The 22,249-nt window shown below is 37.9% G+C and overlaps 1 protein-coding gene across 2 annotated transcripts in view; it reads left to right on the top strand.

Moving 5' to 3' along the window:
* GLYAT (glycine-N-acyltransferase) overlaps positions 1-22,249 on the top strand; it is a 66,291-nt gene that overhangs the window by 5,603 nt on the left and 38,439 nt on the right. For both annotated transcript variants that reach the window (XM_019037624.4, XM_019037625.4), the window contains exon 2: positions 11,143-11,269. In XM_019037624.4, coding sequence (XP_018893169.3) covers positions 11,153-11,269 — 117 coding nt within the window. In that variant the 5' untranslated portion in view covers positions 11,143-11,152. The remainder of the gene's footprint in view (positions 1-11,142; positions 11,270-22,249) is intronic.

Below are 22,249 nucleotides of genomic sequence, written 5' to 3'. Positions count from 1 at the left end.
AGGTAAGATTTGGGTGGGGACAGAAAGCCTAACCATTTCAGAGTCTTGCTCTGTCAGGTGCAATGGTGCAATCTCAACTCACTGCAACCTTTGCCTCCTGGGTTCAAGCAATTCTTGTGCCTCAGCCTCCCAAAAAGCTGGGATTACAGGCATATGACAACATACCTGGCTAATTTTTGTATTTTTTGTAGAGAGGAGTTTTGTCATATTGGCCAGGCTGGTCTTGAACTCCTAGTCTTAAGCAATCTATCCACTTCAGCCTCCCAAAATGCTGGGATTACAGTCATGAGCCACTGTGCCTGGAGTCAGCCATTTATTTTATTCTGCTTAAGAATCATTGATGGGGATCTAGTGTCATCATTTAAAAGTAAAAAGGAACTCTGGCTTTTAGAGTTGCCAGAGTTCTTGCACTGATTTTTTCTCATTTTTGTGGGCTAAAGTTCCTTTACCTGTGGCATAATTTGAGTGTAATCAGTTGGTTTCGATTTTGAATGTTTTCAGCAGGCTAAGGCTTTGTGCAGGGTCTTATTTGAGGCTGAATTCTTGACCTTGGTTTCACAGAGGGGTATATTAGCAAAGTATATTTGGTATTCTAGTTTGGGCTGTAATCTAGCAGATGTGCTTAAGTGTAATGGCTGGTAGACAGGCTGTTAGCCTGGTGTCTCCTCTGTACTTCCTCATGCTTGCAGCCATGCTCCCACTTAGTGCTCTGAAGGTATGGACTCCTCTTCCACTTGAATGCTGTCCATAGATCCTGGCTTGGAACTCCTAGGCTGCACACCCTCTTTTTGTTTATTTCTGCTTGGAGTTCATTGAGTTTATTCTAAAGGTTTAGAATCCTCAATTTTTTAGTCTCTCTAAATAGATACTTAACCAATGTTTAAGAAAAGAATTGCAGTTCTAAACATCAAATCTTAACAATAGCTGATTTTTGCTTCTGCTGCAGGTGCCTGTAAAAGCAGGGGGAAGAAAATTGATATTGCCTTAGAGACCCATCCACAGCCCAGCTCTTGACCTGTTGGTTTCACAGCTCAGAGTTTCTGATTAAAGTTAGGACCTTTGGAAGTAGAAAGCAGTTCAGCCTTCCGGACAAAGAGCCTCAAAACGCACCTTGCCAAGCTGTTGATGTTACAGAGCCATCTCCCAGAATGTGGGACACAGAGGGAGAAGTTTTCCCTCTGTGCCAGAAGTTTTCTGAGCTTGGTGTATGTGTTCTCTTAAAAACATGAGCTCAGTAGTCTCTGCAGAAAACAAATCAAAGCAAATACTTTAAGACCACTATACTCAGAGTGTACATTTCATCTTCTGGAATAGTCTGCTGCCCCTTTTCTTTCCTTTGACCTCTGCAGAGGGTGCATGAGAAGAGAGCTTGATAGGTGAGAAAAAAGGAGACTTATTGCTCTGGGACTCCTCATCTCCTTTTGCTCTCCCACTGAAGTAGAATAAATCAAAGTACTCCTGTTGGATGTAAATAAAAATTCCTTTTAAAAAACTTTTATTTTAGGTTTGGGTGTACATGTGCAGGTTTGCTATATAGGTAAACTTGTGTCATGGGTGTTTGTTGTACAGATTATTTCATACGCAGGTAATTACCCTGGTACTCAATAACCATTTTTTTCTGTTTCTCTCCCTCTTCCCACCCTCCATCCTCAAGTAGGCCCCAGCATCTGTTGTTCCCTTCTTTGCATTCATGAATTTTCATCAGTAAATAAGAATTTATTAAAGAATTCCCATTGGCCGGGCGCGGTGGCTCACGCCTGTAATCCCAGCACTCTGGGAGGCTGAGGCGGGCGGATCACGAGGTCAGGAGATCGAGACCATCCTGGCTAACACAGTGAAACCCCGTCTCTACTAAAAAATACAAAAAATTAGCCGGGCATGGTGGCGGGCGCCTGTAGTCCCAGCTACGCGGGAGGCTGAGGCAGGAGAATGGCGTGAACCCGGGAGGCGGAGCTTGCAGTGAGCCAAGATCGCACCACTGCACTCCAGCCTGGGCGACAGAGCGAGACTCCGTCTCAAAAAAAAAAAAAAAAAGAATTCCCATTTAGGCTGAGAATTATACTGGGAGAAAAGGAAGCTTTTGAAAAACCTGTATCAGACACCTACTGTATACAGGGAAGTATGCTAGACCTGTGAGAAATTTTTGACTGAATACAGCCCGGTTTTGCTTTGAATTGATAAATAAATGTGAAGAGACTTGGGAGCTTGCCATTGGTAGGTGGGTGACTGCCCTTGGAAAGGAGTATACTGGTTTAGGTGACATTTGCTCAATTCAAGGTGTACACAGACTATGGAACTTTTACATTGTCCTCTGCTAAATTTTTAAGGTAGTTAGATTTTTCCTTGGAAAACTGATATTTAGGGAAATTAAGTATCCTGCATAAAGTCACAAAGGGAGTACACAGATTGTAGTATAGGGACGAGAATACAAAGAAAATTAATGATAAATTTAAAACCATAAGAATATAATTTTAAGAATCTAATCTATATTACAGATTTTAGAATATTGTAACAGACCAGAAAATTATTTAGTATTTCCTTCTAAAGTTTTGCTTTATATATATAATATATATAAAGGGACATACAAACGACTACATATCTAATTAAAATTTATGTCTTATCTTCTCTCACCTTCTTTATATTCATTTTAATACTCTCTCATATGTCAATATAATATCATAGTTTTCACATTAATGAGTTTAATGTAGTAAAATAATTATAGATCATTATTTAGGTAAATTATCTTTGTAGAGAGACATTGCAATTGTGTTCAGTATTTACCCATAGTTAATACTGCTTTGCAAAATTTTTTATAAAGCATGTTTCTTCAGCAAATTTTTTTTTTGCATAAACTCCAAGTACTGGAATGGCTGTGTTGAAGGTTTCAAAATGCCCTCTATAAGACTTTGCCCATTGCCAGTGTTTGCAATCCCCCAAAGTGTGCCAGCTTTTTTCAACCTCCTCATTTTATAATCAACTGCATTTGTTGAACATCATATTTGTGTTTTCAGTCTGTGCGTGTACATATGCAGAAGGTTGTACCAAATGTACTTGGCAATATACTACTATTATATTCCCAGTAATTGGGCATTAAACTATTTTTTTGTTTCATTTCCTATATTTTTATTATTTTTTTTTATTTCAGTAGTTTTTGGAGTACATGTGGTTTTTGGTTACATGAATGAGTTTTTTAGTAGCGAACTCTGAGATTTTCATGCACCCATCACCTGAACAGTGTACACTACACCCAGTGTGCACCACCAGTATTTCTCACTGCCTTCCCAACCTCTCCCACAAGTCCCCATAGTCCAATATATTGCTCTGTATGTTTTTGCTTCCTCATAGATTAACTACCACTTATAAGTGAGAACATACGGTATTTGGTTTTCCATTCTCAAGTTACTTCACTTAAAATAATGGCCTCCAGTTCTATCCAAGTTTCTGCAAAAGACATTATTTCATTCTTTTTTATGGCTGAGTAATATTTCATGGTGTATATATACCACATTTTCTGTATCCACTTGTTGGTTGATGGGCACTTAGGATGGTTCCATATCCTTTCACTTGTGAATTGTGCTGCTATAAATATGCATGTGCAATGTCCTTTTCATATAATGACTTCTTTTGCTTTGGATAGATAACCAGTAGTAGGTTCGCTGGATTGAATGGTAGGTCTACTTTTACTTCTTTAAGGAATCTCCATACTGTTTTCCATAGTGGTTGTACTAATTTACATTCCCACCAGCAGTGTAAACATGTTCCCTTTTCACCACATCTATAATTAAAAAGTCAAAAAAAAAAAAACAATAGATGTTGGTGTGACATTAAACTCTTACTTTTCTTATTTTCATTAATCTTCTGAGATGTGCCTAGCTGAGGTGCCAAATATGCCTTCAGAAATGTTATATGTATGCTATTTTGAGGCTGTCTGAGACTTGACATGGGTGTCTGTATTTTTGTCTGAGCCTTTTTTCAAAGGAACATCTGGTACAAATTTCCATGCTCAACATATAATTGGCCTTCAATAGGTACTTTGTCTTAGTCCATTTGGGCTGCTATAACAAAATACCGTAAACTAGGTCTTTCTGTGTCTTCCCATGATAGAACAGGCAGCCTCACGACCTAATCCCCAAATGCTTCACCTTGTAATACCAAACCCTTGGGGGTTAAAATTTCAACATATAAATTTTGGAGGAACACAAACATTGGGACCATCACTTCCTTAATGAATGAATTAATGAACCCTTGCAATCAATAAGTGGAATGACTAAATAAATGGTTATGTTAATAAAAATACTTCATGTACTCAATTATTAAACAGATATTTATTGAGTTCTTAATGTGTATCAGACTGTGGTAAACATTAAGAATGAAAGAATAAATAGTTTAATGCTTTGTCTAGAGGAATTCACAGCCTAGAAGGCAAACTGTAATCCATTGTAACAGGTTTTGTGATTGCAATATGTACACAATTCTAGGGCAGAGCAGAAAAGAGAATGATTAATTCTGCTTGGATCGAAAAATCACAAAGGGAGTCAGTTGCAGAAATACTGACATTTGATAAAGACTTTGGCAAAGGAGTAAAAACTGGATTTTGAAAGTAGTGTAGAAGTAGGGCATAAGTATGATGAACAAAAGCCAGAAATGCCAAGGCAAATACTGAGTTAAAGAAATGTTCTGTGATCTTGTGTGGAAGAGAGAGATGACAGATGAGGCTGATAGACCAAACGTTTATTGTTAAAAAAAATCATCTGTAGAAACTAAGTGAATCCTACCAATCTAGGCTTCTTCCCCCCTCCAGCAACTACAATCAAAATACAACCAGTGCCTCAGTGGTTCCGGGAAAGACTCTCCTCCACTAAAATCACAAAGATAACTCAAGGTTAAGTGAAAGGTCTGTTGTTGCCCTTAAATGACAGATAAAAAACCTGGACAAAGGGGAAGATGCATGAAAAAAATTACAGCATTCATTAATCCAAGCCTTCCCCATCATGTTAAAATAGCAGGATCAAAAACATAGTGGTATCTTTGGTATCTGGGGGCAATAGAAACAAACTAATACTAGTACTATTTCTGCAATTACAGATTCTATTTAATTATCCTGAAGGACCAGTTTTCCTAAAGGGTCAAAATATAGGAAAAAAGGCCCTGAACACAGTGACTTTGCAGTTGGGAAGCAAAAGTCAGCAGATAAGTCAGCCAAGTTAGTTGATAAGCTAAGTCAATGGACACTTAAGATAAATGGGGCATGATTTAAACAAATGATCAGAAAAGCAGAAAGTAGCAAAGAGATAAATGAATTGGGACAACAGTGACTTTTTTTCTGATAGGCAGGATTTTGCAAATCCCAAATTTGAATTGAATCACCATCTGAATCTAACAAGAACACCTCTTCCCATAGTTCCTAATACAAAGACTTAACCAGTTGTGTTACTCTATTCTCATGCTGCTGATAAAGACATGCACAGGACTGGGTAATTTATTTTTAAAAAGAGGTTTAGTGGACTCACAATTCCATTTGGTTGGGGAGGCCTTACAATCATGGCAGAAGGTGAAAGGCATGTCTTTTGTTTTTGTTTTTGTTTTTTGAGATGGAGTCTCACTCTGTTGCCCAGGCTGGAGTGCAGTGGCACGATCTTGGCTCACTTGCGAGCTCCGCTTCCCAGGTTCACGCCATTCTCCTGCCTCAGCTTCCTTAGTAGCTGGGACTACAGGTGCTTGCCACCACACCCGGCTAGTTTTTTTAAATTTTTTTTTAGTAGAGACGGAGTTTCACCGTGTTAGCCAGGATGGTCTCGATCTCCTGACCTTGTGGTCCGCCCACCTCAGCCTCCCAAAGTGCTGGGATAACAGGTGTGAGCCACCGCTCACAGCCAAAAGGCATGTCTTACATGGTGGCAGACAAGAGAGAATAAGAGAGCCAAGTGAAAGAGGTTTCCCTTTTAAAACCATCAGATCTTGTTAGATTTATTCACTACCAGGAGAACAATATGGAGGGAACCGCCCTCATGATTCAATTGTCTCCCTCTGGATCTCTCCCACAACACATGGTAATTATGGAAGTTACAATTCAAGATGAGATTTGGGTGGGGACACAGCCAAGCCATATTGTTCCATCCCTAGCCCCTTTAAAATCTCATGTCCTCACATTTCAAAACCAATCATGCCTTCCTAACAGTCCCCCAAAGTTTTAACTCATTTCAGCCTTAATTCAAAAGTCCACAGTCCAAAGTTTTATCTGAAGCAAGGCAGGTCCCTTCTGCCTATGAGAGCTTGTAAAATCAAAAGCAAGCTAGTTACTTTGTAGATACAATGGGGGCACAGCCATTCCGAACAGGAGAAATTGGCCAAAGCACCTACCAGCCCAGTCACTGCTTGATGTCAAGAAGTGAGTTATAAAAAAAATGGCTGCTTCTTCAATTTTGCCCTCCAAATCTCCCATAAAAATCTCTCCTGTGGCCCACCCTAACTGGAAGTGTGCAGGGAAGAGAATTTCAAGAAATGTTGCTCAGTCTTGGCAAGGTGACATCTTACAAAGTCACCACAGTAAGTTCTCAGTCAAGACTTATTATATGATTGCATGAGTAAATAGATTGATACTCAGGTTTCCAGGTTTGTCACAAAGGTCAATTTAACTTATAACAAAGCTATACCAAAGTATTTTTAAATAAAAACAACTTCAGATTTAGGTAAGGAGAAATTTTATTTAAAGGAGTGTTGCAAGAGGGGAGAAAAAGACTTCTGCGATAGGAAGAGGGAGACAATTTCAACAGGGAGAACTCAGACCATAAGATCAAACATCTAAAAGGTCAGGAAGAAAAGAACTGTTCTTATATGGTGAAGAGTAAGCAAGGTCTATGGAGTGTCTTTTGTTTGGAGTAAGGAGGCTCTTTCTGCATGCTATTGTTGGCTCTGGCTCTGGCTGAGGGTGGGTCAAAGTTCAGGGTCCCATAGGGAGGACAGAAGGTTAACTAAAGTTTAGTCAAGTTGGTTAACAAGCACTTTGTTCTTATGGATCAGTGAAGATGAACAATTTAGTTAATCATTTATAAGGGAGGAATAAACAGGGCTACAGAGAACACCATGTGAGGATGTGGGATGAATATTTTATCCTGAGTTCAATCTATTCTTGGTAGGGGCTCTTAAGGAAGGGTTCTATGCTGACTTGGCCTTGGGGAAGAAGAGAAAATTGACCAAATTAAACAAAACTTAGTTAACATTTCTTAACTTCTCATTTGTCAGTGGCGATAAGCAGTTCAGCTAATCATTTATGAAGCAAAATTGGGATTTTGGAGCTTCTGTGCCTGGTCTTGTCATAAGTAAACAAGGAGGACGTCTGTGAGCCCTAAGTCAGACGGGGCTGGATGTCAGAAAAGGGGATTGATTACAAAGGGACACACAGTTTTTGGAGCGTTGGAAATGGTCTATATGATAATTTTGGTGCTAGTTACACAAATATATGCATTTATCAAATCGCATAAAATTATCCACTTAAAATTAGTGAATTTTATTGTATCTAAATTATGACTCAAAAATCTGAACAATAACACAAAAAATTGCAGAGCTTTTTTAGAATACAGATTTATAGACTGCATACCCTCTCACCAAGTCTTCTAAATAAAGAATAGTAGAAGCAGGGTTAAAATATATACATATATATGTGTGTGTGTGTATATATATATATACACACATATATATACATGTAAACTATAAAATATATGTAAATATATACATATGTGTGTGTGTATATATATATACACACACACAAATACACATATTTTAATCCTCAGATTGTTCTAACACATAATCAAATTTGAAAATTTTGCACTACATCATTTTAATGTCTTCTATATAAGGGCTCATCAGAAAAGTTTTTTTGTTTTTCTTTCTTGCAGGATGGGAGTCTAGTAGCAATAAAATATATGATTTATTTAAGGGATAATGCTAACAATAATTAAAACAGCTGACACATATTGAGTACTACTCAAGCCAGGCATTCTACTGAATACTTGAAACATTAGCTCCTTTACCATATGCCAGATTGCAAAGATTACTCTTACTTAATATTTTTCAGTTTGTTTCAAATCTACAACAAATTGTTGTGCAGAAGAAAAGTCACCCAATAGACTTTTTGGGTGTGGGTTAGCTGCTGCTTTTCCCAATGACAATAACATAAAGAGTATTAATAATCATAATCACTCATGGGATGCTTACTATGTCCCAGATGCTATTCCAAGCACCTTATAGGTCTTGATTTATTTAATTGTCTCAACTACTCTATGCAACAGATACTAAAGTCATTGCCATTTATAGATGAGGAAACCAAGGCACTGAGGAAGTAAGTAACTTGCTCAATGTCATACAACTTCTAAGTGGCACAGTCAGACTTGTCTTGGATGGAAACCTAATTCAAAAGATGCTCATGCATAGAGAATGTATTTGTTAATCTCAGTGCACCCTTGATTATTGGAATTCTGGGCAATATAAACATTTTGTAAGTATTTTTAAAAGTTTTAAAAATGATATTAAAATAATTTATGAAAGAGGTACCTGTACTTTCCACCAGTCTTATTTTTTCTTGGAGTTTGTGAGAAGTTTAGTGAATAGGGCACCAATAAAATAGTAGGAATGGAGGCCAGGCCATTCACTAGAACTGCCTATTGTGCCTGTGTATCTTCCAGCTCTTCTCATTCCTTGATGTTTTTTGATCCTCTGTTTAGTTAAGGTACCTGCCAAGATGTTCCATTTGCAGAGTCCCCATGTACTGCAGATGCTAGAGAAATCCATGAGGAAGTGCCTCCCTGAATCCCTAAAGATGAGAGTGGAACAATTTTAGGGAAAAAAGGACTAATAACTACCTATTAAAAATGTGGGAAAGAGAACAAGCATTCACTGAGCACCTATTCTGAATTCCAAACATATACTGTCAACAAATTTTTGACAAGGATACTAAGAGGACACAAAAAGAAAAAAAATAGTCTCTTCAATGAATGACATTGAGAGAACTCTGGATTTTAACACCCAAAAGAACAAAATTGGATGCTTATCTTACACCATATACAGAAATCAACTCAAATGAATTAAATATATAAATTTAATACCTGAAACTATAAAATTATTAGAAAAGAACACAGGAGAAAACCTCCTGGACATTGGCTTTGGCAAGGATATTTTGAATATCACACCAAAAGTTTAGGCTACAAAAGCAAAATTTAAATAAATGGGACTATATTGAACTGAAAATCTGCACAGCATTTGCAACAATCATCATAATGAGACCGCAGCCTATGAATTGGGAAAAATATTTGCAAATTATAAATCTAATATGGGGTTAATATCCAAAAGTTATGAAGTACTCATATGATCTTACAACTTAGTAGTAAAAAAAAAAGCAAACAAGAAATATAAAAAGGACCTGAACAGACATTTCTCCAAAGAAGACATAAAAATTGCCAAGAAGTATATGAAAATGTACACAACATTATTAATCTTCAGAGCAATGAAAATTAACCCTACTATGAGATACTACTTCATAGCTATTAGCGTGGCTATTATCAAAAAGTCAAAAGATACAGTTTAATGAGAGTGTGAAGAAAATGGAAGCTTTGTTGGAACAAATGTATGTGGGGCAGTCATTATGTAAGACAGTATGGAAGTTTCTAAAGAAAGTAGAAACAGAAATACCACATGACCCAACAATCCCTCTTCTGGATATATATGCAAAGAAAATGAAATCATTACTTACAAATGATATCTGCACTCCCATATTTATTGCAGCATTATTAAAAATAGCCATGATATGGAAACAATCTGAGTATCCATCAATGGATGAATGGATAAAGAAACTGTGGTATATGTATAAAAAAATAGAATATTATTTCAGCCTTAAAAAGAGAGATGTTACCATTTGCCACAATATAAATGAAACTGGGGAACATTATGCTAAGTGAAATAAGCCAGACACAGAAAGAAAAATAGTGTGTGATCTTACTTATATGTAAAATCTTTTTTTTTAAATGTCAAATATACAGAGATAGAGAATAAAACAGTGGTTACCAGGGGTAGGGGAGGGGAGAAGAAATGTGAGAAATCTGGGTCAAAGGATACATAGTATCAGATATGTAGGATAAATATGTCTAGAAGTCTAATGAAGACTATGCATAATAAAATTGTGCTGTATTTGGGATTCCTGCTCAATGACTAGATTTTAGCTGCTCTTGCCGCAAAAACAAAACAAAACAAAAGTTAACTATGTGAGATGATGGATAGATTAATTTACTTCACTATAATAACCATTTTACTATCCATATATGTCCCATATCATGTTATATACCTTAAATATATATACAATTTATTTTTTAAAAAATCACCAAATAAAACAATATAAAAATGAAATATTTCAAATTAATTATTAAAATCTAGAAATGGAATAATATTAGATCTTAACAAACACAAATTGTTACTGGTATTCTTGCTGAGTCGTGAGTGCCTATCTGTGCAAAATTTTTCCACTATTCTACCCTATCTGGGTAGTTGTCCTCTGGGTCTTCTTTCATCTTCAAATCATCCTACCTTATATTTGTTAACTTTGAGAAGACCTTTTTGAACAAATTTTATGTTTTGATTTTGTTGGATATGTAATTTTTTTTAACAATAGTGCATCGTAGTCTACGTTTTAAAGACATCATGTGTATTCATTTTTGTATAGCTTTATCACATATAGATGAAAATTTTGATATTGTCACATTAATAATACATTTGTTCTGAAACTCTTTGAAATAGAGTAAAATTTATTCTTGCAACAGAAGCATGACTTCGACAATAATACTTTTCTTTGTCCTGAAGATTACAGAATTAGAGAATAACGTTTTGTAAGCCAGTGCACATTTAGTTGACCTAAAATTGTAATCCAACTTATAAATATTTGACTCAGCAGGATTTTTTTCCACATAAGTTGAATAATCGATCTCCCAACTTAGTTTCATGACATACATAATTCAGAAATAATGATTGCACATCAAAAATTGATATTTAAGTTTGCAAATAGCAAAGTATAATAAAATACTGAATACAAATATTGCAATCACTTGGTATAAGCAATTTGGTATAAGCAATTTGATTTATTCCATGTTGCCCAAACAGGAGATGACAGATGACTTTGATCACTACACCGACAGCTACCATATCTATTCTAAAGATCCCAAGAACTGTCAAGAATGCCTCGACATGTCAGATATCATCAACTGGAAACAACATTTGCAGATCCAAAGTAAGATGACTAAGATATATTCTGGTTTCTGGGACTACCTGTGTCTACATTGCAGGTTCACTTTCATCTGGAGAGAATTCTCTTACAAACTTTACTTTCTTCTACCAATCTCCAGACTCTTAGCTTGATGTTCATTCCTTTTATCAGCTGCCACCACCTCTTCAGTAGAGCAGGATTCAAATATTGCAAACTTTGGGGTTGATATAAGGAACTATGATTAATATAATTTCTTGTTAGCTGAGGACTCATGATACAGTTTGCAGACACATTCAGAATCTTTTAGGGAGATTAGATGTTGAGAGCTGAGCTTCTTCTCTGGTCTTGCAGTGCTGGAGTAAGGACCATAGCTCATTGTGTCACACAGCACCTCCCAGGTCAGCAAGGACGATGATGGTTACAGTTATGAGCATGCCTCCTAGAGTCAGACTCCCCAGGGTGGCATCCTTGCTCTTCTTCTTATTTCATTTGTGATCCTTTGCAAGTGTCTTAACTATTACTCACTTTCCTCACATATAAACATGAGGATAGTAAAAGATCCTAATGCATAGGGTCAATGTAAGGAATAAAAGTATTAGATCAGTACCTGGGCATGTAGTATGGGCACAATCAAGGTTGGCAACTGTTTTTTCTTTAAAAAATACTACTTTTCCTTTGATTTCACAATGATACGGTCAGGGTTTCTAGTACTATCTCTGGCCTAAAAGAAAATTTGCTCAGGGAGTCACTTGCTTATAGTCACACAGTTAGTGGCAACATCCAAAGCAAGACTGTCTCACTCTAAATTCCATCTACTTCCATCAGGCAACTTCCTGTAGCTTCTAAATGAGCATTTACTTCACTCCTGTCTAGGCTCACAGTCCAGACTGAATGAGGTAATACAGAGTCTTGTAGCTGCTAAATTGGTCAAAGTCAAAAGATCACAATGCCAGCTTTATGAAATGCCTGAGACAGCAAAGAAACTGGTTCCCTTTCTGCTAGAGACAAAGAACTTATGTTATAAATCTGGAATACTTAAGGCCATGTAAGTTTAACAAAAGATGCTCTGCACTACTCACACCTTTTTCTACTAAAGTAGCCTCCAAGATTCTCTTCCTGTGTTCACTCTTACCTTCCTAAATTCCATTTCCAGGGTGATTCCTTTAGTATGTATTGTAGATTATGTCATTCACTTGCTTATAAGCCACCAATGTTTCTCAGCTCACTTTGAATAAAATCCAAACTCCATTGTGGGTCTTGAAGGCCCCACAAGAACTGCACCCATCACCTCTTGAACTTCATCTTGTCCTTATTGCTCATGCTCACCAGCAGCTTGAACCTTCTTTCTACTACTTGATTCTCATGCACTCACACATACCTTTGAGCCATTGGATTTGTTTTTCATCTGCCTATAAAATTATTCCCTCTGATCTTCTTTTCTCTTTGCCTTTCATAAAAATATCATTTCCTTTGACAGTTCTTTTCAGAGCACCCTATCTAAAACTACCCCTCCCATAATTCGCCATTATAAACCCAATTTTTATTTTCTTTATTGCACTTATAATTACTGAAATCAGCTTACTTGTGTATTTATCTACCTGTGTGTTGTGTAAATTCTCCTCCACAATATTTCAAGTCCCATGAGAGCAGAGATCCTCTCTATACTGTTTACCGATAGATCCTCATAGCCAGAACCGTGCCTCACACATAGTATGTGCCTAATAAGTATGCACTTAATACATTCATTTTAACAAAAAGTGTTTTTAGTAAAAATAATGTAAACCAATTCTATATTTTCCCCATTGATTTATAGTCAAATACTCAGTAGAATTTCAAATTGCTGACAAAGATTTCATTTAGAGATGATTAATCTCATGGTCCTCTGTGTGTTAATGTGCCTAGAAGAGCTTTATTCACTTTGTAAAGCACCTTACAGCCCGAAAAGCACCTCTACATCCAGAATCACTGTATCCTCTTGTCCATCCTATGAGATAGATAGGATAGGAGACATTCTCTCCATTTCCTGACAGAAAGCAGACTCTGATGATGAAGTGGTTTGATAACCACGTACTTGATTAAGGGTGTAACTGGGGCCTGAGTCTAGATCCAGTTCCACAGCTTGGGCTATTTTCAGAAAGACTCCCAATCCTACTCCCAATCCCCTTTACACCACTTCAGGAGCCTTCAGACTTCAGTCCTCTTTAACACGGGTCATCTGCATTCCATATCGTTGCCCTTCTCTATACTTCAGCTTTCCCACTTGTTTAACACAGTGGCCAAGGATGCTCTGACACCAACATTCTAAGATTTCATGATTCTAAGCTCTGGCTTTACTGCCTATTAGCATGTACTTTGAGGAATCATTTATTTTCTGTTTACCCATTTTTTTCATCTATAAAATGGGCCTGATATCATCTGCCCCATCTTACACAGCAGGCCACAGAAACATTAAGAAGAACAATATTTAACTTTTATAAAATTTTAATTTTTATGGCACTGTTATAGCTCCTTGTCATGCAGTAGTTCTTATAATATCCATGTCTGTCTTTGATGGAGTTTTTTTTATTATTATACTTTAAGTTATAGGGTACATGTACACAATGTGCTGGTTTGTTACATAGGTATACATGTGCCATGTTTGTTTGCTGCACCCATCAACTCATCATTTACGTTAGGTATTTCTCCTAATGCTATGCCTCCCCAAGCCCCCCACCCCATGACAAGCCCTGGTGTGTGATGTTCCCCGCCCCGTGTCCAAGTCTTCTCATCGTTCAATTCCCACCTATGAGTGAGAACATGCGGTGTTTGATTTTCTGTCCTTGTGATAGTTTGCTGAGAATGACGGTTTCCAGCCTCATCTGTGTCCCTACAAAGGACATGAAATCATCCTTTTTTATGGCTGCATAGTATTCCATGGTGTCTATGTGCCACATTTTCTTAATCCAGCCTATCATTGATGGACATTTGGGTTGGTTCCAAGTCTTTGCTATTGTGAATAGTGCCACAATAAACACACATGTGCATGTGTCTTTATAGCAGCATGATTTATAATCCTTTGGGTATATACCCAGTAATGGGATGGCTGGGTCAAATGGTATTTCTAGTTCTAGATCCTTGAGGAATCGCCACACTGTCTTCTGCAGTGGTTGAACTAATTTACACTCCCACCAACAGTGTAAAAGCATTACTATTTCTCCACATCCTCTCCAGCATCTGTTGTTTTCTGACTTTTTAAGGACAGCCATTCTAATTAGCATGAGATGGTATCTCATTGTGGTTTTGATTTGCATTTCTCTGATGACCAGTGGTGATGAGCATTTTTTCATGTGTCTGTTGGCTGCATAAATGTCTTCTTTTGAGAAGTGTCTGTTCATGTCCTTCGCCCACTTTTTGGTGGGGTTGTTTGTTTTTTTCTTGTAAATTTGTTTGAGTTCATTGTAGATTCTGGATATTAGCCCTTTGTCAGATGAGTAGGTTGCGAAAATTTTCTCCCATTTTGTAGGTTGCCTGTTCACTCTGATGGTAGTTTCTTTTGCTGTGCAGAAGCTCTTTAGTTTAATTAGATCCCATTTGTCAATTTTGGCTTTTGTTGCCATTGCTTTTGGGGTTTTAGTCATGAAGTCCTTGCCCATGCCTATGTACTGAATGGTATTGCCTAGGTTTTCTTCTAGGGTTTTTATGGTTTTAAGTCTGCCATTTAAGTCTTTAATCCATCTTGAATTAATTTTTGTATAAGATGTAAGGAAGGGATCCAGTTTCAGCTTTCTACATATGGCTAGCCAGTTTTCCCAGCACCACTTATCAAATAGGGAATCTTTTCCCCATTTCTTGTGTTCATCAGGTTTTTCAAAGATCAGTTGGTTGTATATGTGTGGTGTTATTTCTGAGGCCTCTGTTCTGTTCCATTGTCTATATATCTGTTTCAGTACCAGTACCATGCTGTTTCAGTTACTGTAGCCTTGTAGTATAGTTTGAAGTCAGGTAGCATGATGCCTCCAGCTTTGTTCTTTTTGCTTAGGATTGTCTTGGGTATGTGGGCTCTATTTTGGTTCCATATGAACTTTTAAGCAGTTTTTTTCCAATTCTGTGAAGAAAGTCCTTGGTAGCTTGATGTGGATGGCATTGAATATATACATTACGTTGGGCAGTATGGTCATTTTCATGATATTAATTCTTTCTATCCATGAGCATGGAATGTTCTTCCATTTCTTTGTGTCCTCTTTTATTTTGTTGAGCAGCGATTTGTAGTTCTCCTTGAAGAGGTCCTTCACATCCCTTGTAAGTTGTATTCCTAGGTATTTTATTATCTTTGTAGCAATTGTGAATGGGTGTTCACTCATGATTTGGCTCTCTGTTTGTCTGTTATTGGTGTATAGGAATGCTTGTGATTTTTGTATATTGATTTTGTATCCTGAGACTTTGCTGAAGTTGTTTATCAGCCTAAGGAGATTTTGGGCTGAGATGATGGGATTTTCTAAATATACAATTATGTCATCTACAAACAGGGGCAACTTGATTCCTCTTTTCTTAATTGAATACCCTTTATTTCTTTATATTGCCTGATTGCCCTGGCAGGAACTTCCAACATTATGTTGGATAGGAGTGGTGAGAGAGGGCATCCTTGTGTTGTGCCGGCTTTCAAAGGGAATGTTTCAACTTTTTGCCCATTCAGTATAATATTAGCTGTGGGTTTGTCATAAATAGCTCTGATTATTTTGAGATACATTCTATCAATACCTATTTTATTGAGAGTTTTCAGCATGAAGCGCTGTTAAATTTTGTCAAAGTCCTTTTCTGCATCCATTGAGATAATCATGTGGTTTTTGTCATTGGTTCTGTTTATGTGATGGACTATGCTTATTTATTTGCATATGTTGAACAAGACTTGCATCCCAGGGGTGAAGCCAACTTGATCGTGGTGGATAAGCTTTTTTATGTGCTGCTGGATTAGGTTTGCCAGTATTTTATTGAGGATTTTTGCATCAATGTTCATCAGGGATATTGGTCTAAAATTCTCCTTTCTTGTTGTATCTCAGCGAGGCTTTGGTGTCAGGATGATGCCGGCCTCATAAAATGTGTTAGGGAGGAGTACCTCTTTTTCTATTGATTGGAATAGTTTCAGAAGGAATAGTACCAGCTCCTCTTTGTACTTCTGGTAGAATTTAGCTGTGAATCTGTCTGGTCCTCAGCTTTTTTGGTTGGTAGACTATAAATTATTGCCTCAATTTCAGAGCCTGTTATGGGTCTATTCAGACATTCAACTTCTTCCTGGTTTAGTCTTGGGAGGGTGTATGTGTCCAGGAATTTATCCATCTCTTCTAGATTTTCTAGTTTATTTGCATAGAGGTGTTTATAGTATTCTCTGATGGTAGTTTGTATTTCTGTGGGATCAGTGGTAATATCCACGTTGTCATTTTTTATTGTGTCTATTTGATTCTTCTCTCTCTTTATTGGTCTTGCTAGTGGTCTATCAATTTTGTTGATATTTTCAATACACCAGCTCCTGGATTCGTTGATTTTTAAAGGGTTTTTTGTGTCTCTATCTCCTTCAGTTATGCTCTGATCTTAGTTATTTCTTGCCTTCTGCTAGATTTGAATTTGTTTGCTCTTGCTTCTCTAGTTCTTTTCATTGTGATGTTAGGTGTCAATTTTAGATCTTTCCTGCTTTCTCTTGTGGGCATTTAGTGCTATAAATTTCCTTCTACACACTGCTTTAAATGTGTCCCAGAGATTGGTATGTTGTGTCTTTGTTCTCATTGGTTTCAAATAACATCTTTATTTTTGCCTTCATTTTGTTATTTACCCAGGAGTCATTCAGGAGCAGGTCGCTCAGTTTCCATGTAGTTGTCTGGTTTTGGGTCAGTTTCTTAATCATGAGTTCTAATTTGATTGCATTGTGGTCTGAGAGACAGTTTGTTGTGATTTCTGTTCTTTTACATTTGCTGAGGAGTGTTTTATTTCCAATTATGTGGTCTATTTTAGAATATGTGTGACGTGGTGCTGAGAAGAATGTATATTCTCTTGATTTGGGGTGGAGAGTTCTGTAGAGGTCTATTAGGTCCACATGGTGCAGAGCTGAGTTCAAATCCTGGATATCCATGTTAACTTTCTGTTTCATTGATCTGTCTAATATTGACAGTGGGGTGTTAAAGTCTCCCATTATTATTGCGTGGGAGTCTAAATCTCTTTGTATGTTTCTAAGGACTTGCTTTATGAATCTGAGTGTTCCCATATTCGGTATATATATATATATGTGTGTGTGTGTGTGTGTGTGTATATATATATGTATATATATGTACAACAAGAAGAGCTATCATATATGTGTATATATGTATATATGTATGTATATGTATACATATACATACATATATATGTGTATATGTATATATATAAACATATATGTGTATATATGTATATATGTATGTGTATATATACATACACACATATTTTTGTGTGCATGTATATATACATATATATGATAGTTAGCTCTTCTCGTTGAATTGATCCCTTTACCATTATGTAATGGCCTTCTTTGTCTCTTTTGATCTTTGTTGGTTTAAAGTCTGTTTTATCAGAGACTAGGATTGCAACCTCTGCTTTTTTTTTGCTTTCCATTTGCTTGGTAGATCTTCCTCCATCCCTTTATTTTGAGCCTATGTGTGTCTCTGCACATGAGCTGTGTCTCCTGAATACAGCACACTGATGGGTCTTGACTCTATCCAATTTGCCAGTCTGTATCTTTTAATTGGGGCATTTAGCCCATTTACATTTAAGGTTAATATTGTTATGTGTGAATTTGATCCTGTCATTATGAGGTTAGCTGGTTATTTTGTCATCAATTGATGCAGTTTCTTCATAGCATTGATGGTCTTTACAATTTGGCATGTTTTTGCAGTGGCTGGTCCCGGTTGTTCCTTTCCATGTTTAGTGCTTCCTTCAGGAGCTCTTGTAAGGCAGACCTGGTGGTGACAAAACCTCTCAGCATTTGCTTGTCTGTAAAGGATTTTATTCCTCCTTCACTTATGAAGCTCACTTTGGCTGGATATGCAATTCTGGGCTAAAAATTATTTTCTTTAAGAATGTTGAATATTGGCTCCCACTCTCTTCTGGCTAGTAAGGTTTCTGGTGAGAGATCCACTGTTAGTCTGATGGGCTTCCCTTTGTGGGTAACCTGATCTTTCTCTCTGGCTGCCCTTAACATTTTTTCCTTCATTTCAACCTTGGTGAATCTGACAATTATGTGCCTTGGGGTTGCTCTTCTCAAGGAGTATCTTTGTGGTGTTCTCTGTATTTCCTGAATTTGAATGTTGGCCTGACTTGCTAGGTTGGGGAAGTTCTCCTGGATCATATCCTGAAGAGTGTTTTCCAACTTGGTTCCATTCTCCTTGTCACTTTCAGGTACACCAATGAAACGTAGATTTGGTCTTTCACATAGTCCCATATTTTTGGAAGCTTTGTTCATTTTTTTTTTCACTTTTTTCTCTAAACTTGTCTTCTTGCTTTATTTCATTAATTTGATCTTCAATCACTGATATTCTTTCTTCCACTTGATCAAAACAGCTATTGAAGCTTGTGCATGCATCACGAAGTTCTCGTGCCACGGTTTTCAGCTCCATATGATCATTTGAGGTCTTCTCTACACTGTTTATTCCACTTAGCCATTCACCTAACCTTTTTTCAAGGCTTTTAGCTTCCTTGTGATGGGTTAGAACATGACCCTTTAGCTTGGAGAAGTTTGTTATTACCGACCTTCTGAAGCCTACTTCTGTCAACTCATCAAAGTCATTCTCCATCCAGCTTTTTTCTGTTGCTGGTGAGGAGCTTTGATCCTTTGGAGGAGAAGAGGAGCCCTGGTTTTTAGAATTTTCAGCTTTTCTGCTCTGATTTCTCCCCGTCTTTGTGGTTTTATCTACCTTTGGTCTTTGATGTTGGTGAACTGTTACAGATGGGGTTTTTGGGTGGATGTCCTTTCTGTTGATGTTGATGCTTTTCCTTTCTGTGTGTTAGTTTTCCTTCTAACAGTCAGGTCCCTCAGCTGCAGGTCTGTTGGAGTTTGCTGGATGTCCACTCTGTGCTCTGTTTGCCTGGGTATCACCAGTGGAGGCTGCAGAACAGCAAATATTACAGAACAACAAATATTGCTGCCTGGTCCTTCCTCAGGAAGATTTGTCCCAGAGGGGCACTTGCCTGTATGAGGTGTCTGTCGGCCCCTACTGAGAGATGTCTCCCAGTTAGGCTACATGGGGGTCAGGGACCCACTTGAGGAGGCCATCCGTCCATTCTCAGAGCTCAAACTCCATGCTGGGAGAACCATTGCTCTCTTCAGAGCTGTCAGACAGGGATGTTTAAGTCTGCACAAGTTTCTGTTGCCTTTTTTTCAGCTATGCCCTACCCACAGAGGTGGTGTCTATAGAGGCAGTAGGCCTTGCTGAGCTGTGGTGGGCTCTGCCCAGTTTGAGCTTCTTGGCTGCTTTATCTACTCAAGACTCAGCAATGGCAGACAACCCTCTCCCCACCAGGCTTCAGCCTCACTGGTTGATCTCAGACTGCTGTGCTAGCAGTGAACAAGGCACCATGGGTGTGGGACCTGCTAAGCCAGGCACAGGAGAGAATCTGACAGTTGCTAAGACAGTGGGAAAAGTGCATTATTTGGGCAGAAGTGTCCCATTTTTTCAGGTAGAGTCTGTCATGGCTTCCCTTGGCTAGGAAAGGGAAATCCCCTGAAACCTTGTGCTTCCAGGGTGAGACGATGCCCTCCCCAGCTTCAGTTTGCCCTCTGTGGGCTGCACCCATTGTCCAACCAGCCCTAATGAGATGAACCAGGTACTTCAGTTGGAAATGCCAAAATCACCCATCTTCTGTGTCGATCACACTGGGAGCTGCAGACTGGAGATATTCCTATTCGGCCATCTTGAAACAGACCTCTATGGAGTTGTTATTAATATATCCATGTTATGTCAGAAGAAATGGTGGCAGAGAGATACTAAGTTACCTGTTCAAGATCACACAGATAGTCAGATTATGAACCCAGGCAGTCTGGCTGCAGAGACTATAACCTTATCTGTGTTCCTATTTGCCTTTCAAGGCAATTTAGGGGAATACAAATATCCATCACAGTATGTGTGATATTTTGGGCTTTTCTTTTCCCCTTCTATCAATAGTAACCAAGAGATGTTTAAACTCTCATCTCTGAAAACCACCCATGCTTCCTTGATGAATAAATTCTGGCATTTTGGTGGCAATGAGAGGAACCAGAGATTCATTGAGTGCTGTATTCAGAACCTCCCATTCTGCTGTCTGCTGGGGCCTGAAAGGACCACGGTGTCCTGGTTTGTAATGGACCATACTGGAGAGCTGTGGATGGCAGCCATCATGCCTGAGTCCCAGGGCCAGGGCCTCAAGTCCTATCTTATCTGGTCCCAGTTCCAGATTCTGGACAAACTTGGCTTCCCCCTATATTACCATGCAGACAGAGCCAACAAATGTGTACAGGGTGTAAGCCATGCTCTGCATCATATTCTCATGCCCTGTGACCGGAACCAATGAAGCTGTGTTTCTCTGTGAAGCTAGCCCTGAACATAAGACAGTGTTGTGTGGAATATGCATGCGAGTGGAGGAGTGTATGGTGGACAGAGAGAAAGGATGAATTTTAATAAACAGGAAAGGAGTGGATGATATTTGGGCTCTGGGAAAGCAGTGTGAATGGTCAATAGGTCTTCCTTGGTCCCTGCACTTGAATTCTCCTTCCAATCTAGCAGACATGGTATGGCCAAATCTTCCTGTAGTGGTCTCTGATTTTGTTCAATTTCCTATACCTCTAGATCTCCGTGACACTTTTTATTCAGCTGCATGCTGCCCTGGTGCCTCTCTTGGAACTCATGTCTTACATGTGGATTGTTGATAATGAGTAGATTTTGCCTGTTTTGATGAGATATGGTATTATCTTTTGGGTAGTATAATTTTTCCCTGTTTTTCTATGACCTCTTTATTTAGTAGCCAGAGTGTGTCCTTTGTCTCTCAGAGGTATTTTGAAGTGATTATTTTATGGCTAGCCCTTTGATCTGCTTAATAATCACATTAACATGTATGAAAAATATGTGACATTAGATGTATATGACACCTGAGGAAGTTATTCAGAGAAAGACTAGCTGTTGGTAGGATTTTTTCTCACTGCCACCCCAGGAAAGTGAGACTGGTATTACCTTTCTAAAGTTGGGTGAAATTTCAGCCCCATGATCACCTTACTATAAAGAAATCTTATGTTTGATTGTGGAAGTTAAGATTGAGTGTCCATCAGTTAGAGGCCATGGAGATGGGATAGTGGGAAGAGAGAGATACATATGTATCATTAGTGACAAGTATTCAATTAGACTAATATAGCCCACTTATACAACCTTTATTTAATGTATATATTTTGGGGGCACATGTGATATTTGGTAAATGTATACAATGTGAAATCATCAAATGACAATAATTCGGATATCCATCACTTCAAACATTCATCTTTTCTTTGTGTTGGGAACATTACAATGCCTCTCTTCTAGCTATTTTGAATTATGCAATAAAATATTATTATGTATAATTATGTTTCTTTTCTTTCTTTTCATTCAATCCTCTGTTATTTCTTTTTTAAAATTTATTTTCTTGAGGAAAATTCTAGGGACTGGAAGTAGTGACATTGAAATGAGCCATGATTATTCTGCTTATTGACATGACATTTTTATGTCCTTTCTGCATACTGGCAATATCAAACACATGTACCAAATTCTCAACAATTTGCTTGTTTCAATAACAGCAATAAATATTAACTGATTGCCAAGCACTGTTCTGGGCATTTTGGATACATACTGAACAAAATATAGATCACTTGCAGGGCTTACATTCTAGTGATCACCTATTAATATAAAAATAAAACATACCAGTAATATCATATAAACACTGAGGGCATGGGGCAGCATATTACAGTGATTAGGATGGAGCTAAACTCCCCGGATGAAGATCCCA

This window comes from Gorilla gorilla, chromosome 9 (genome assembly GCF_029281585.2).
Source record: "Gorilla gorilla gorilla isolate KB3781 chromosome 9, NHGRI_mGorGor1-v2.1_pri, whole genome shotgun sequence".
Lineage (NCBI taxonomy): Eukaryota > Metazoa > Chordata > Mammalia > Primates > Hominidae > Gorilla > Gorilla gorilla.
The sequence above is the reverse complement of the archived record's forward strand: the minus strand, read 5'-3'. Positions and strand labels throughout refer to the sequence as shown.